Source organism: Rhinoraja longicauda, chromosome 13, assembly GCF_053455715.1.
Source record: "Rhinoraja longicauda isolate Sanriku21f chromosome 13, sRhiLon1.1, whole genome shotgun sequence".
NCBI classification, from domain to species: domain Eukaryota; kingdom Metazoa; phylum Chordata; class Chondrichthyes; order Rajiformes; family Arhynchobatidae; genus Rhinoraja; species Rhinoraja longicauda.
Window position 1 is genome coordinate 20,746,901 of NC_135965.1, and position 17,464 is coordinate 20,764,364.

The 17,464-nt window shown below is 46.7% G+C and overlaps 1 protein-coding gene across 2 annotated transcripts in view; it reads left to right on the forward strand.

The window, feature by feature from the left end:
- The window catches only part of LOC144599522 (rho guanine nucleotide exchange factor 26-like), an 85,291-nt gene that overhangs the window by 38,189 nt on the left and 29,638 nt on the right, over positions 1 to 17,464 (forward strand). For both annotated transcript variants that reach the window (XM_078410512.1, XM_078410513.1), the window contains one exon: positions 15,239 to 15,391. In XM_078410512.1, coding sequence (XP_078266638.1) covers positions 15,239 to 15,391 — 153 coding nt within the window. The remainder of the gene's footprint in view (positions 1 to 15,238; positions 15,392 to 17,464) is intronic.

Below are 17,464 nucleotides of genomic sequence, written 5' to 3' on the forward strand. Positions count from 1 at the left end.
TGTTGCATTCAATTCCCTCGTCCAAATCATTAATCTACACTGTAAATAACTAGGGTCCCAGCACTGAGCCTTGCGGTACCCCACTAGTCACTGCCTGCCATTCCGAAAAGGACCCGTTTATTCCTACTCTTTGCTTCCTGTCCGCCAACCAATTTTCTATCCACCTCAACACTGAACCCTCAATACCGTGTGCTTTAAGTTTGTACACAAAATGCTGGAGTTACTCAGTGGGTCAGGCAGCAACTCTGGAGAATGTGAAGAGATGACCTTTCCGGTCAGGACCAGAGGCCATAGCCTCAGAATAAAAGGACGTACCTTTAGAAAAGGGATGAGGAGTTTCTTTAGCCAGAGGGTGGTGAATCTGTGGGAATCATTGCCTATTTCCATGCTGTACCTCTAAAATCATTACCAATTAAAGAAGTGTGTAGGAAGGAACTGCAGATGCTGGTTTAAACCAAAGATCGACACAAAAAGCTGGAGTAACTCAGCAGGACAGGCAGCATTTCTGGAGAGAAGGAATAGGGTGGTGTTTCGGGTCGAGACCCTTCTTCAGACTCTTTCGGGTCGAAACCCTTCTTGAAATCTCAAAGGGTTGTAGAGGTGGAGCAGGTCACTGGAATAGTTTTAATATTGATATTTGATATTTCCTGAATGCTGCCTGTTGGTTTCTTTGTCTATTTTTTGATTGATTGATTAATTTAAAAACACAGCATGGAAACAGATCCTTCAGCCAACGGAGTCCACGCTGACCATTGATCACCATTCACAATCGCAAAGATGTATAGGTGTGCAGGTTTAAGGGCCTCTGTAAAAATTGCCCATTGTGCGTTGGGAATGGATGTGAAAGTGGGATAACATAGAACTAGTATGAACGGGTGATCGATGGTTGGCATGGATTTAGTGGGCCGAAGGGCTTGTTTCCATGTTGTACTTCTAAACTACACAAAACCCTCAAGAGAAGATACAATGAACTGCAGATTGCAGTTCAGGAACCTGCAGTTCAGAAAAAAAGACATAAAATGCTGGAGTAACTCAGTGGGTCAGGCAGCAACTCTGGAGAATGTGAAGAGATGACGTTTCCGGTTGGGACCCTTCAAACTTCAAGCCCTCAACACCTTTTTTTTGCCAGGAGATTTACCCTTTTTCTTTTGTTAAATGATAGTTTCTGACTTCACTGTTGAACTGGCCAATTCCAGTTTTGTTCCTCTACCCACTCCCTCAACAGAAGCAACACATTCTCAATAACTACTTTATTACCTTCCATGGTAATCTGGCTCTGAATGAACTTTATCACCTCCTGCAGTAATTTGTAGACATTCCCATTTCAAAGCATTCTATTATTCTCAATCGTGTGATTTAAATTCATTGACAATTGTGTTCCTTTATGGCAGAGTCGCCAACCACCTTCTCTAATCATTAACAAGATGCAGCCTTCACTCTGTACCTTTTTCCCACTTATCTTGGCAACCTGAATCCTTATAGTTTTAGAATCATACAGCCTGGGAAAAAAGGCCCTTCAGCCCAACTTGCCTCTACTGACCAAAATGCCCCATCTACTTTAGTCCCACCTGTCTCGTTTGGCCCATATCTTTTGCCGGATGAACTTTGTGGGTCAGGCAGTATCTTAGTTATAGTGTCATATACTGTAGCGTGGAAACAGGCTCTTCAGCCCAACTTGCCCATGCTGACCGATATGCCCCATCTACACTAGTCTCACCTGCCTGCATTTGGCCCATATTCCTCTAAACCTATCCTATCCATGTTCCTGCCTAAATGTCTCTTAAACTTTGCGATAGTACCTGCCAGAACAACCTCCTCCGGCAGTCCGTTCCATATACCCACCCCCCGTGTGTAAAATAAGTTGCCCCTCGTGCTCCCCCCTCACCTTAAACCTTTGTCCTTTTGTTCTCAATTTCCTCTGGGTAAAAGACTGGTGAGTAAGGAATAGTCGAGGTTTCAAGTCAAGACCGTACATCCGGATAGAGATGAGGGGAAGTTTCTTCTGACTGAGGGTACATTAGTCCCATTTTTTTGCGTTCTCATCAACTCCCGCAAGATTCTACCACTCAGCTGAACACGAGAGACAACTGACAGTGGTCCGTCGATTAGTTTAAAGACTCTGGAATTTCATCCCATATCTATCTGCCTCTCCATCTCTCTGCCCTCCTAAATTATTTTCATAGAGTCGAACAACAGGGAACCAGGCTTTTCAGCCCAACCTTTTGTCCATGCTGACTAAGGTGCCCCATCTAAACTAGTCCTATTTGCCCACATTTGGCCCATATCCCTCTGAACATTTTCTGGTCGTGTCCCTGTCCGAATGTCTGTTAAATGTTGTGCCTGTACCATCGTTAACTGTCCTCTCCAAGACATAGTGCCGTCAACAAGCTTTAGAACAACTGCCCAAATGTGGCTTGTTAGTTTACTATGTTAAAGGTACAACACAAATTGTTGTTGTGTTTGATTTAACAGTTTGTTCTATAATCAGGGCAGCCTGACCCAATTATCAAAACAGTGGGGTTACTGTAGAGCAGTGTGACTCTAACAATGGTAACATTGCTGATCGAAGGTATTTATTCACAAAATGCTGGAGAAACTCAGCAGGTCAGGCAGCATCTCAGGAGAGAAGGAATGGGCGACGTTTCGGGTCTCGACCTGAAACGTCGCCCATTCCTTCTCTCCTGAGATGCTGCCTGACCTGCTGAGTTACTCCAGCATTTTGTGAATAAATACCTTGCAGTTATTTTCTTATAGTAACATTGCTGATGATTGTTCTCACCAGGGCAGGGCAGAGGTCCTTCTCTATTCTTGCAATTGATTCTTGCTATTGAGGGGTGCAGTGTAGATTCTTGCTATTGAGGGGTGCAGTGTAGATTCTTGCTATTGAGGGAGTGCAGTTTAGATTCTTGCTATTGAGGGAATGAAGTGTAGATTCTTGCTATTGAGGGAGTGCAGCGTAGGTTCACCAGGTTAATTCCCGGGATGGCGGGACTGACATATGACGAAAGAATGGATCGACTGGGCTCATATTCAGTGGAATTTCGAAGGGTGAGAAGGGATCTTATAGAAACATATAAAATTCTTAAGGGATTGGACAGGCCGGATGCAGGAAAAATGTACCTGATGTTGGGGGAGTCCAGAACCAGGAGTCACCGTTTAAGAATAAGGGGTAGGCCATTTAGGACTGAGATGAGGAAAAACTTTGTCACCCAGAGAGTTATGAATCTGGAATTCTCTGCCACAGAAGGCAGTGGAAGCCAATTCACTCGATGTATTCAAGAGAGAGTTACATATAGATCTTTGCGCTAACGGAATCAATGGATATAGGGCGAAAGTAGGAACGGGTACTGATTTTTGGAAGATCAGTATGAATGGCTGTGTTGGCCTACTCCTGCACCTACTTTTTATGTTTCTATCCTATTTAAAGAGCTTGCTTATAGAGACATACAGCATGGAAACAGGCCCTTCGGCCCAACTCCATGCCGACCAAGGTGCCCCATCTACACTAGTCCCACCTGCCCGCATCTAGTCCATATCCCTCTTACCTTTCTTATCCAAGTACCTGTCCAAATCTATTTTAAATGTTGTTATTTATATCTGCCTCAACTACTTGGGTGGCACAGTGGCATAGCGGTAGAGTTGCTGCCTGACAGCACCAGAGACCCGTGTTCGATCCTGACTTGTACATTCTCCCTGTGATCGCGTAGGTTTTCTCCAGCTGCTTGGGTTTCCTCCCACGTTCCAAGTGCAGGTTGTAGGTTAATTGGCTTCGGTAAATTCCCCCTAGTGTAGGATGCAAAATTGGGGTAACATGAAACTCTTGTATTGGTGATACTTGGTGGTCGGTGTGGGCTCGGTGGGCTGAAGGGCCTTTTTCCATGCTGTATCTCCAAACTAAACTAAACTACTTCCTCTGGCGGTTCTTTCCGTAAAACACACACAACGTGCTGGAGTAACTCAGCGAGTCAGGCAGCATCTCTGGAGAACAGAGATAGGTGACGTTTCGGACCCGGAGAAAACCCATGCAGGTCACGGGGAGAACGTACAAACTCCGCACAGACAGCACCCATCGTCGGAACCTGGGCCCCTGGCGCTGTAAGGCAGCAGCTCTTCTGCTGCCACACCGTGCAGCCCAAAATAAACTATGCACCTGGCAAAATCTTTTTGAAAACTCACCAAACCGACCAGTGAGTAGCCCCAGCACTTTGTGTCTATTTAATAGTTGGAGTTAAACAACGCTTTCCTTGTTGGTGACAATCCTGCCCCATTAATAGAAATAAACATGAGAAGCAATGTGTATCTCAATGCTGAATTACGTGATTTTCCCTGATCGCTCTTTAATTCTGTTTGCTGAGATACCTCAGCGCACAGTTCTCAGGGAGGCACAGTGGCGCAGTGGTAGAGCTGCTGCCTTACAGCGCCATAGACCATGGTTCGATCCTGACTCTGGGTGTTGTCTGTACGGAGTTTGTGCGTTCTCCCTGTGACCTTGTGGGTTTTCCCCAGGTGTTCTGGTTTCCTCCCACACTCCAAAGACATACAGGTTTGTAGGTTAATTGGCATCAGTAGAAATTGTAAGTTGTCCTGCGTGTGTGTGTGTGCAGGATAGTGTTAATTTACAGGGATCGCTGGTCAGCGCAGACTGGGTGGGTTGAAGGGCTTTTTTCTGTGCTTTTTCTCTAAACTAAACTAAACTAAACACAATTGACGAGTGAGAAGGAAGTTCTGGGGTTGCGAGATAGAGAGCGCATGTCACAATACTGGTTGGACATGGGAGGAAACAGCTGGAGGTTGTCATCAGTAATGCTGCCTTGACAGCTGTGACCAGCTGTGCATTCCTGCTTTCTCTGGTCTTCCCATTCCCTTCCCCCTCCCTTCCTCCCCCCCACCCCCCCAACTCCCACCATCACACAGCTCTGCCCGAACACACTGTTGATAACTACAAGGTATGTTGTACACAACAAATGTGGCCATGTTACCCCATTGTTCCATATTAGTTCCACATAAGGGTGGCACGATGGCACAGCGGTAGAGTGGCTGCCTCACAGAGCCAGAGTCCTGAGTTTGATCCTGACTGCAGGTGCTGTCTTGTACGTTCCCCCCGTGATATGCGTGAGTTTTCTCCAGGTGCTCTGGTTTCCACCCACATTCCAAAGACTCGCAGGTTTGTAGGTTAATTGGCTTTGGTAAAAATTGTAAATTGTCCCGAGTGTGTAGGATAGTGCTAGTGTACGGGGTGAAGACTGGTTGGCTCGGACTCGGTGGGCTGAAGGGCCTGTTTTCATGTGTGTCTCGTATCTGTATCTAGGTTTCCTCATCCCACCACTGTCCATCTGACTCCATTAGGAAAATAGGACTGTTGAGGGTGTTAATCAGTTTACAGATACAGCATGCAACTGCAATGCCCTTGAACAAAGACACTTTACAAAAAGTGCTAGACACTACCTGGCCCATCACAGGTACTGACCTCCCAGCCATCAAAGTGATCTATATAAGAGGTGCTGTCTCAAAACTGCAGCCAGCGTCATCAAGGACCCACACCAGATAAAAGGGCACAAAGTGCTGCAAGTGGGTCAGGCAGCAATTTTGGGAGAACATGGATAGGTTTTGGGTCGAAACCCTTCTTCAGATAGATAGGAAAGGTTTAGGTTGTTTGGGCCAAACGTGGGCAGTTGGGACTAATTGAAGTATATGCAAGACAACATTTCAGAAACATCTGGACAGGTACATGGTTTAGTTTAGTTTAGTTTATTGTCACGTGTACCAAGGTACAGTGAAAAGCTTTTTGTTGCGTGCTAACCAAGCAAACTGGCTTGGATGGGCCATCTTGGTTGGCATGGACTGATTGGGCCGAAGGGCCTGTTTCCTTTCTGTACGACTCTATGACTCTCGTTCCATTGACTGCTGTGAATACTATGCCATGAATTCAGGTCTGGGTGATGTCTGCGATTGTAATTGTTCGGTATGTATGTTGTTTGTGGAGAAGGCGTGGATTCTTTATCTGAGGTTGTGATGGTAGTACAAGTGGAACTGTTATCTACAAAGTTGGCATGGCATGGACCCACCTCTTGCTTTCATAGATTGGAAGCTGTGGAGAGCACAGGACTGTGACTTGAGTAGATTCATCCATTAAGGGCGGCATAGTGGTGCAGCAGTAGGGTTTCTGCCTTACAGCGCCAGACGCCCGGATTCAAACCTGACTACAGGTGCCATCCGTACGGAGTTTTTTAATGTTCTCCCTGTGACCGTGTGAGTTTTTGTCCAGGTGCTCCAGTTTCCTCTCACACGCCTAAAAATGTACAGGTTTGTAGCTTATTGGGTTTGGTAAAAAATTGTAAATTGTCCCTAGTGCGCAGAATTGTGTTAGTGTACGGGGTGATCGCTCGTTGGCGCGGACTCGGTGGGTCGAAGGGCCCTTTTCCGCTCTGTATATCTAAAGTCCAAAGTCTAAACTTAACCATTTTCCCCAACTGCAGTTGCATAAATCCCTAGATCTATAACACCGATCAAAGAGGCATTACAGGCTTCGTCCACCGATTCCGTCATTCCAGACCCCCGTCATTTACGAGGGTGTTGCTGTGACGTGAGGGTCGGAGCTATAGGGAGAGGTTGAGCAGGCTAGGACTTTATTCCTCAGAGTGCAGGAGAATGAGGGGTGATCTTATAGAGGTAAGATCACGAGGGGATTAGGTAGGGTGAATGCACAGTCTTTTACCCACAGTAGGGGAATCAACAACCAGAGGACAAAGGTTTAAGGTTAGGAGAGGGGAGATTTAATAGGGCAACTTTTTAACACAGAGGGTGGTGGGTATATGGAATGAGCTGCCAGAGGAAGTAGTTAAGGCAGGTACTATCACCACGTTTAAAAGACATTTGGACGGTTACATGGATAGGAAAGGTTTAGAAGGATACGAGCCAAACGCAGGCAGGTGGGACTAGTGTAGAAACATAGCAACATAGAAAATAGGTGCAGCGGTAGATTGCTGCCTTACAGCGCCAGAGACACGGGTTCAATCCTGACTACTCCTCTGTCTGTACGGAGTTTGAACATTCTCCCTGTGACCACCTGGGTTTTCTCAGGATGATCCGGTTTGCTTCCACACTCCAAAGACTAACAGATCTGTAGGTTAATTGGCTTCGGCAAAATTGTAAAATTGTCACTCGTGTGTACGATAGTGCTGGTGTACAGGGTGATCGCTAGTTGGCACGGACTCGGTGGGCCGAAGGGCCTGGTTCCGCACGGTATCTCTAAATTGTAATGTCTTATTGTATCCCAAGAGGCCATGCTGTATCTGCAGTTTAAGGATTCGTTGATGAGTTCATTTGTTTAGCTAGAGGACAATCGTCCCCCCAGAGCTCAGAAGCGGCCTCCCTGAAAGAACTTAGGCCATTAATGCAGATTCGTACAATGCACCCACTGTCCGCAGGCAAACACATTCCAGTGGAGCATTGATACCACAGTAGAATGTGTGTCTTGTCCCCCTACTCCAGAGATCTGAATAATGCATTCACCGCGTTGCTCGATAACTGAGGACCAGTCTGTATTGTCCAAACTCAGGGAAAGAGTGTCAGACATTCATGAGAAGCACTGGCTTTAAACCTGACAGTGGCAGCATTAATATTGTCATTTCAGTGCTTGAATATCACAGGGTTAATCCCTCAGCTGCCTCTCCCATTGCAAAGCCTGGGAGATTTATTTTTTAATTTAAAAAATAAACGTTATTCCTAATTAACAATAGATACAAACCAAAAACCATTCAAAACAAAACTCTTCACGCATTCTTCGGTTTTATACATTTAATAGTGTCGTACTCAGTAGGTTGTGTTGGAGCACATAGAACATGGAACACTAGAGACACAAAGTGCTGGAGTAACTCAGCGGGTCAGGAAGCATCTCTGGAGAGCTTGGATAGGTAACGTTTCGGGTCGGGACTCTTCAGGCTGATCGTAAGGGGTAGGGGAGAAAGCTGGGAGAAATTATCTGCCTGCACGTGCTCCATATCCTTCCATTCTATTCAAGGGCAGCACAGTGGTGCAGCAGTAGAACTGCTGCATTTCAGTGCTAGATACATGGGTTAGTGTGTGCTGTCTGTGTAGACTTTGCACCTGTGACCGCGTGGGTTTTTCCGGGTGCTCTGGTTTCCTTCCACATTCCAAAGACGTACAGGTTTGTAGGTTAATTGGCTTCTGTAAATTGTCCCCAGTGTGTAGTATAGATCTAGTGTATGGGGAATTGCTGTTCGGTGTGGACTCGGTGGGCAGAAGTGCCTGTGTCCATGCTGTATCTCCAAACTAAACCAAACATTCCCTGCACATCCATGTGCTACGGTGTTCTGTGTTGGATGTCCTATATTCTGCCTGACTCCATGTGCACGGCTCACGGGCAGACACCGGACGGAAATGGCCCCTCAGACTCTTTAGACGTTAGAGATACAGCGTGGACACAGGCCCTTCGGCCCACCGAGTCCATGCTGACCAGCGATCACCCTGTATACTAGCACTATCCTACACACCAGCAACAATTTACGGAAGCCAAATAACCTATGGTTAATTAGGAATAAAGTTTATTTTTGAAATTAAAAAATAAATCTCTGGCTCTGTAATGGAAGAGGCAGCTGAGGGATTGACCCAATAGACAATAGACAATAGATAATATGTGCAGGAGGAGGCCATTCGGCCCTTCGAGCCAGCACTGCCATTCAATGAGATCATGGCTGATCATTCTCAATCAGTACCCCGTTCCTGCCTTCTCCCCATACCCCCTGACTCCGCTATCCTTAAGAGCTCTATCCAGCTCTCTCTTGAATGCATTCAGAGAATTGGCCTCCACTGCCTTCTGAGGCAGAGAATTCCACAGATTCACAACTCTGACTGAAAACGTTTTTCCTCATCTCAGTTCTAAATGGCCTACCCCTTATTCTTAAACTGTGGTCCCTTGTTCTGGACTCCCCCAACATTGGGAACATGTTTCCTGCCTCTAACGTGTCCAACCCCTTAATAATCTTATATGTTTCGATAAGATCTCCTCTCATCCTTCTAAATTCCAGTGTGATATTCATGCAATAAAATGACAATGTTAATGCTGCCACTGTCTGGTTTAAAGCCAGTGCTTCTTATAAATGTCTGTTACTCTTTCCCTGAGCTTGGACAATACAGACAATTTTACAGACCTGCACATCTTTCGAGTGTGGGAGGAAACCGGAACACCCGGAGATAGCCCACGCGGTCACAGGGAGAACGTATAAACTCTGTGCAGGCAGCACGCGTAGTCAGGATCGTACCCGGGTCTTTGGCGCTGTGAGGCAGCAACTGCGCCACTGTGCTGCCAAATGAGAGATCATTCATTGGAGATTCTGAACCAGAAAGAGTTAACAATGTGACCAAGGAAGCCTGTGAGCTGCCTTGGCCCTTTGCCAAGCTTACATCTTAAGTGCTCAACTCTAATAACTCAGCAAGTAACAGGTGCCGTGTGCAGTGTAGATTCCAGCAAAGACTTAACCTGCATTTAGCATTGAAAATCGGTCCGCTGCATGGTAAACGACTGTGAGCTGAAAGGACCCTCTGTGGGAAAGGGACAAGTCACATCTTCCGCTGAAAACAGACTGGGCAAGCATGATGGAGAAAGATATATGACTTCTCACACTGACAGCTTTGAATCACAAGGCATCGCCACCCTCCTTCAGAATAAGGTTCCCCTCCACGGCAATCACAGCCGTGATTAAACCTGTGCCAGCAGCCTCTGCTCAAAGGAGAATAGTCCCAGCATTTCCAGCCTCCATATTAACAAAGCCACTCATTGCTAAACGTAATGATGCTAGCTTATACTTTCATTAAACATAATGAATTAGCTTATACTTTCATTAAACATAATGAATTAGCTTGTGCTTTTGCAATTCAAAATTTCCCTTGTACTAGGCTTGAGATCCCGCCCAAACCCGAAAGCATTCTTTGTGACTTAGTTCTGTACTTGCTTCTCAATGAGTGGAAAGTAAAAGAATGCAGTAACAAAGGACTGCAGAGGCTGGTCAATACACAAAAGGACACAATGTGCTGGAGTAACTCAGCAGGTCAGGCAGCATCTCTGGAGAACAGGGATCGGTGACGTTTCTGCTGGATTCCAGGAACTGCAGATGCTAGTTTACGGGAAAAAGACACAAAGTGCTGAAGTAACTCCAGGTCAGGCAACATTTCTGGAGAACGGTTTGGGTCGACACCCTTCTTCAGACTGACTCCAGGTCAGACGGTTGTAGATCAGGAGAGCAGCAGGAATCACAGAGGGGGAGCAGTGAGAGAGGGTCTCGTAGAACTGTCGGAGAGAGGAGGAGAACTTCTTCAAAAGTAGGCGTACCTTGAGGAAGTAAAAGGTAGACGCAAGGAACCGCAGATGGTGGTTTACAAACAGGACAAAGTGCTGGAGTAACTCGGCATGTCAGGCTGGAGAACATGGATCGGTGATGTTTTGGATCGGGAGCCTTCTTCAGACTGATTTTTGGGGGGGGGGGGGGGGGTGGGCAAAAGCTGGGAGAGCAGAGAGGCAGGACAAAGCCTGGCAGGTAATAGGTGGATAGAGGATGGAATGTAAGAGGGGGAGAGGAGAAATAGGTGGGAGTCCAGTTCACACCAGTCTTTCAGTTTTAGTTTGGGGATACAGCATAGATACAGTCTATCCAGCCCACCGAGTCCTCACCGACTAGCGATCACCCATACACTAGTTCTATGTTATTCCAGTTTTGCATCCTACTTACTAGGGGGGCAATTTACGAAGGCTAATATCCTGACAAACCCACACGTCTTTGGAATGTAGGAGGACACCAGGGCACCCGGGGAAATCCCAGACGGTCACAGGGAGTACGTGCAAACTCCACACAGACGGCACCCAAGGTCAGGATTGAATCCGGATTTCTGGCGCTGTGAGGCAGCAGTTCTGCCAGCTGCACCACTGTGCCACCCCAGATCTACATGGAGATCTATGGTTGATAGGTGAATGTCGCTATATGCGAGGCTATCGGGTAAGAAATGGAAGGGGTTAATGGTTGAATGTCACTGAATGCTAGGATACAGGGTAAGGAATGGAAGTTCCATTCACCAATGGGTGAATGTCTGTGCGAGGCCATAGGGTAAGGAATGGAAGGGGTTAATGGGTGAATGTCACTATGCTAGGCTACAGTGAAGTGCAAGGAGCGCCATTTCCTTAGCGTGAAACATCTGTCCAACCTGGCCGCTGAAGACTGATGGCCTTTGGAACGTTCCCTCAGAATGAGAGACAAGGGCCTTTTTGTTCTCGCCGTGGCAACCTGCAATGAAACATGCGCTGGCACCAGGCCAAGATGCCAGAGCGCGGGAGGGGACTAGCTTGCCAGCGTCCACTTCACTGCACTTTGGCTTTGATCCCCGCTGGCTGAGGTCACCCCTGCTCACCCAAGCCTGCATCTCACTCCCCACCACCAAGGACTCAAGGTACAGGCAGTTCCAACAAGGGCCATTCATTACCTCCGTCCCTGGCCTCACAGAGAACAATCTGCAGGTGGCTCATTGAAAAGCACCAAGTAGGAAGGTTTAGTTTAGAGGTAGTTTAGTCTGAGATTCTGCCTGACCCTCTGAGTTACTCCAGTATTTTTGTGTCTATCTTTAGTTTGAAGAGGTAGTTTAGGGGTCTAAATGAAGGTCTCGACCAGAAACATCAACCATTCCTTTTCTTCAGAGATGCTGCCTGACACACTGAGTCACTCCAGCATTTTGTATCTATCTTCAGTTCAGTTTAGTTTTTTTGTCAAGTGTACCAAGGTACAGTGAGAAGCTGTAGGAAAGAATTACAGATGCTGATTTATACTGAAGATAGACACAAAATGCTGGAGTAATTCAGTGGGTCAGGCAGCATCTCGGATGAAAAAGGATGGGTGACGTTTTGGGTCAGAACCCTTCTTCAGACTTAAAATGGGTGGGGGGATGGCTGAAAAAGATCATAATAAATCAGTGCTGGTAATAGATGTCCAAGGAAGGAATGGAGCCCATAGTTGCCTATTGTTGGCTGGGGAAGATAACGAGAAGGATACAGGGATGGGAACAGTGGAGCGGGTAGGGTGATTAGGGTGGGGAGGGGTGGGGTGGGATAGAGGAAATGCAGGAGTTACTTGACATTAGAGAAATCAATGTTCATAACGCTGGGTTGTGAGCTACCCGAGAGTACTTTAGAGGTAGTTTAGTTTAGTTTATTGTCACATGTACCAAGGGACAATGAAAAGCTTTTTTCCTGTGTGCTATCCAGACATTGGAAAGACAATACAAGATTACTATCAAGCCATCCATGGTGTGCAGGCACAGGATAAAGGGAATAAAGTTTAGTGCAAGGTAAAATCCAATTAATGATAATCCAAGGGTCTCCAATGAGGTAGTCGATAGGTCAGGACCGCTCTCTAGTTGGTGATAGCATGATTCATTTGCCTGTTTACAGTTGCGAAGACACTGTCCCTGAATCTGGGGGTGTGCATTTTCAAACCTCTGTACCTCTTGTCTGATGGGAGAGGAGAGAAGAGGGAGTGACCAGGTAGTCCGTGATTATGCTGGTGGCCTTGCCGAGGCAGCGTGGTGTAGATGGAGTCAATGGAAAGGTGGTTGGTTTATGTAATGGTGCCAACTTAAACCAATCTCCTCTGCCTGCACATGATCCATATCCCTCCATTCCCTGCATATCCATATACCTGTCTAAAAGTTTCTTAAAAGCCACTATCACATTTGCCTCCATCACCATCTCTGGCAATACATTCCAGGCACCCTGCTATGTTAAAAAAAATCCCCCTACACATCTCCTTTACACTTTGGCAATCTGCTGGCAGTCCGAAGAATGGTCCTGACCTGGAACGGTACCTATCCATGTTCTCCAAGGAAACTGCCTGACCTGGTGAGTTACTCCAGTACTTTGTATCTTTTTTAAATGTAAATCAGCATCTGCAGTTCCTTGTATCTACCTCTCCTTTAAACATTACTGCTCTCACAGTCTTTAAGAGCTGGCCAAAGAAAACCAAATAAAATAGGAGTTTAACACTCACAAAGGAGATATCGGGGGAGTAAGATTTCATTACGTGCAATAGACAGACTAAAATAATCGTGTGTTTGCAAAGCTGTGCCTTTTGTTTCAGAGGTGTGAACATTTCTATGAATGGCAAGGGGCTGCTCACAGTTTCGCTTTCACAAGTAAACTTTGGAAGGTTAGCCTTGTTAACATCACAATAAAAACAAGCCTCCTTGGAAGCTACTGGCGCCTTGTTTGGATAAGGGTGGGGGAGGTGTGGGATTGGGGAAAGGATGTTAATCACGAATCAATGGTTCCTTTATTATCACGTGAACCAAGGTACAGTGAAATACTTTATTTGCACACAGTTTCAGGGTCGTTTATTGTCACGTGAACCGAGGTACAGTGAAAAGCTTTTGTGTGCTAACCAGCAAGCTCAGATCACCATACATAATAAACACAATCCCATAGTTAGTACAGAATGCCCACCACTCTATCTCCAGGTCCCTCAGGTCGGCCGACTTGGGGCTACTCACTATCCCGCGGTCCAGGCTTAAGCTCAGGGGTGACCACGCTTTTGCGGTTGCAGCTCCTAGACTGTGGAAGAGCATCCCTCTCCCCATCAGAACTGCCCCCTCCATCGACTCCTTTAAGTCCAGGCTCAAAACCTATTTCTACTCCCTAGCGTTTGAGGCCCTCTGAGGGGGCGCTGTGAACTGTTTATGTATGTGCTGTTATGTTTGTGTGCCATTGTATGTTCGTTCTTAGTACCTGAACTGATGTACAGCACTTTGGTCAACGCGGGTTGTTTTTAAATGTGCTATACAAATAAAATTGACTTGACTTGACTTGACACTGTGTCCACATGCAAGAGATGCCCTTTTGGCACCATTTTACAGTCCCAGATGCAGCCGTCGCCTCCGTCATGGTCGTCCTGCGAACCGTCGTCCCTCTCCTTGCACGCCGCTCTTCAGCCCTTTCTCCCCGGGGGTGCGCCTCTCCCATCCAACCTCAAGGATGCGGAAGGTAAGCCCGCCACCCCTCGGTTCTTCTTACCGGCCCGTTATCCAGCGGCCATCGCCATATCCTTCAACCTTCTCCCCTATTGCTGGTCCATGGAGCAAGCAGCACCCAGGCTCGCTGGGATGAGTGGCAAGCAACGTTATGAACTGGAGGAGAAGGCAGGAACAGGGTACTGATTGAGAATGATCAGCCATGATCACATTGAATGGTGGTGCTGGTTCGAAGGGCCAAATGGCCTACTCCTGCACCTATTGTCTATTATCTATTGTCTATTGAAGAGATATTTTAGGTTTAGATAGACACAAATGCTGGAGTAACTCAGCGGGTCAGGCAGCATCTCTGCAAGGGTGCAAGGTTAGGTCTGAAGAAGGGTCTCGACCCGTAACGTCACCCATTCCTTCTATCCAGAGATGCTGACTGTCCTGCTGAGTTATTCCAGCATTTTGCAGTCTTTGGTGTAAACCAGCATCTGCAGTTCCTTTCTAACATATTTTAGATTTAGGTTTATTATTGTCATGTGTACTGAAGTGCAGTGAAAAGTATTGGTTTGCATGCTGTCCAAACAGCTCCTACATACTGTACATAAATGTAATCGTAAAACTCAATAGGTAGAGCAAAGGGGGAGGTACAGAGTGCAGAATATAGTTCTCAGCATTGTCGCGCATCCGTTCCAGAGACAAAGTCCAATGTCCACAATGGGGTAGAGGTGAATCGGACAGTATACGAGGTTATGGAAGGACCATTCAAAAGCCCGGTAATATAGGAGAAGAAGCTGTTCCTGAGTCTGGTGGTGCACACTTTCAAGCTTCTGTATCTTCTGCCCGACGGGAGTAGGGAGATGAAGGAATGACTGGGGTGGGGCATTTTTCATGAAGTGGGGGCTCTTCCAAGGCAGGGGTTCGAGACCTGGTTTCGATCCTGACTGGAGGTGCTATCGGTACAGAGTTTGTACATTCTCCTTGTGACCGCGTGAGTTTTCTCCGGGTGCTCCGGTTTCCTCCCACATCCCAATTGGCTTCAGTGAGTTGTAAAATTGTCCCTAGTGTGTACGAAAGCACTATTGTACAGGGTGATCATTGGTCGGCGCGGTGGGCTGTAGATCTGTATCTCTAAAGTCTAAATGTTGTTACAGTACATGCATCAACCACCTCCTCCGGCACCTCATTGTCACTGATTCTGAGCCTTACTGTGCTGCTCCTTTGACAGGTTCTTCAAGGAGCTTGAAGCCAGGCATCAGCAGGATGCAGTGATTGAGGACATCAGCGACATCGTGGAGAAACACGCCGCCTCCACCTTCGAACCCTACGTGACGTACTGCTCCAACGAGGTCTACCAGCAACGCACTCTCCAGAAGCTCCTGTGAGTGTGTCTCCCAGGCCATTATGATCCCTCCCTTCTTGTTGTTAAGGAAGTGAACTGCAGATGCTGGTTTACACCGAAGGTGGACACAAAATGCTGGAGTAACTCAGCAGGTCAGGCAGCACCTCTTGAGAAAAAGGAATAGGTGACGATTCGGGTTCTATAGTCATAGAGTCTCACAACAAGGAAACGGACCCTTTGGCCCAACTTGCCCACACTGGCCAACATTTCCCATCTACACTAGTTCCACCTGCCCACTTTGGCCTATATCCCTCTAAACCTATGCTATTCATGTACCTGTCAAAATGTTTCTTAAATGTTGTGATAGTACCGGCCTCAACCACCTCCTATGGCAGCTCGTTCCATAAACCCACCACCCTTTGTGAGAGAAAGTTCTCCCTGATGTTCTTATTAAATCTTTCCCCTCTCATCCTAAACGCAAATCCTATGGTTCTTGATTCTCCCTACTCTGGGCAAGAGACTATGTGCATCTACCCGACCTAATCCACTCAAGATTTTATACATGATTTTAGTTCGGGTCAGATGTTTCAGTGCGAAGAAGGGCTCCACCCGAAACATCACCTGTCCATGTTCTCCAGAGATGCTGCCTGACCCGTTGAGTTACTCCAGCCTTTGTATCGCACTGTTGATATTTGTTAAAGAGGAAACAATGAGCAATTGTTCAGTGAGGTCTTAATGGTATTGAGGTGGAGAACGGGAGGAGTGCATATCTATACAGAAACACCCACAATCTCTGAATTCCCCTCAGAGTTTAGTTTCGTTGAGTTCATTGCGTCAAAAAGGCTTTCGGCACATTGACCTTCAGTCATGGTATTGAGTATAGAAATTGGGAAGTCATGGTGCAGTTGCATAAGACGTTGGGGAGGCCGCATTTAGACTATTGTGTTCCGTTTTCGGCACCAGGTTATAGGAAATATGTTGTCAAGCTGGAAAGGGTGCGGAGAAGATTTACGAGGATGAAATTCCTTGGAGGGCAGAAGGATGAGAGGTGATCTTATAGAGGTGTACAAAATCATGAGAGGAATAGATCAACCTAATATGTAACACTCAGTAGATGGTGTCTGGTATCTGATGCCAAGGAGCTGAGACAGACAGCATTTCAAAACAAACGCACAATATCTGTGCCAAACATGATGCCAGGCTAAACTGACCTCCTCTGCCTGCACATGATCCACATCCCTCCATTCCCTACACATCCATCCACCTATCTTAAATCCTCCTAAATGCCAATATTGTACCTGCCTCTGGCAGCGTGTTCCATGCACCCACCGCCCTCTGTGTAAAACATTTGCCCCCGCGTGTTTCCTTTAAACTTTGTCCCTCTCTCCTTGTAGTTATCAACCCTAGTATTTGATATGTCAGTCCTGGGAAAAAAAAGGTTTTGACTGTCTACACGATCAATGTCTACTCTAACATAATTTTATATACTTCTATTAGGTGTCCCCTCAATTCCCAGCATTCCAGAGAAAACAATCCAAATCTGTCCAACCTCTCCTTAACGCTAACCTATATACTAAAACTCTCGTTCGTTTGTTTGTTTGTTTGTTCCTGAACTACAGCCAAAATGGTACACGATAGCGTGACAATTTTAGGCCCACCTTACTTCCCGCCGTCCCTTTGGTGCTAATGGAAGAAGTTTCATTGAAATCGGTGTTATATTTTTAAAGTTATTCACATTTTAAAGTTTAAATCTATCTCCTAGGGAGGGAGGGCGGAGGAGGGAGGATATGGGGAGATTGAGGGGGATGGAGTGGAGGGGAGGGGGGGAGGGGAGGGAGGAGGGGGAGGGTGGGGGAAGAGAGGGAGGGGAAGAGGGGGAGGGGAAGAGGGGGAGGGGAAGAGGAGGAGGGGGAGGGGAGAGGGGAGGGTGCTACACCAATACAGGAGAGGTTTGGGCCCAATGGATCCACTTGGTGTAGTACACTCTAATCCAGGTATCATTCTGGTAAATCTCTTCTGCACCATCTCCAAAGCATTCACATCCTTTAAGTAATGGGGCGCCCAGAACCGCAGGCAATACTACAAAAATGTGGCCTAACCAAAGTCCTATAA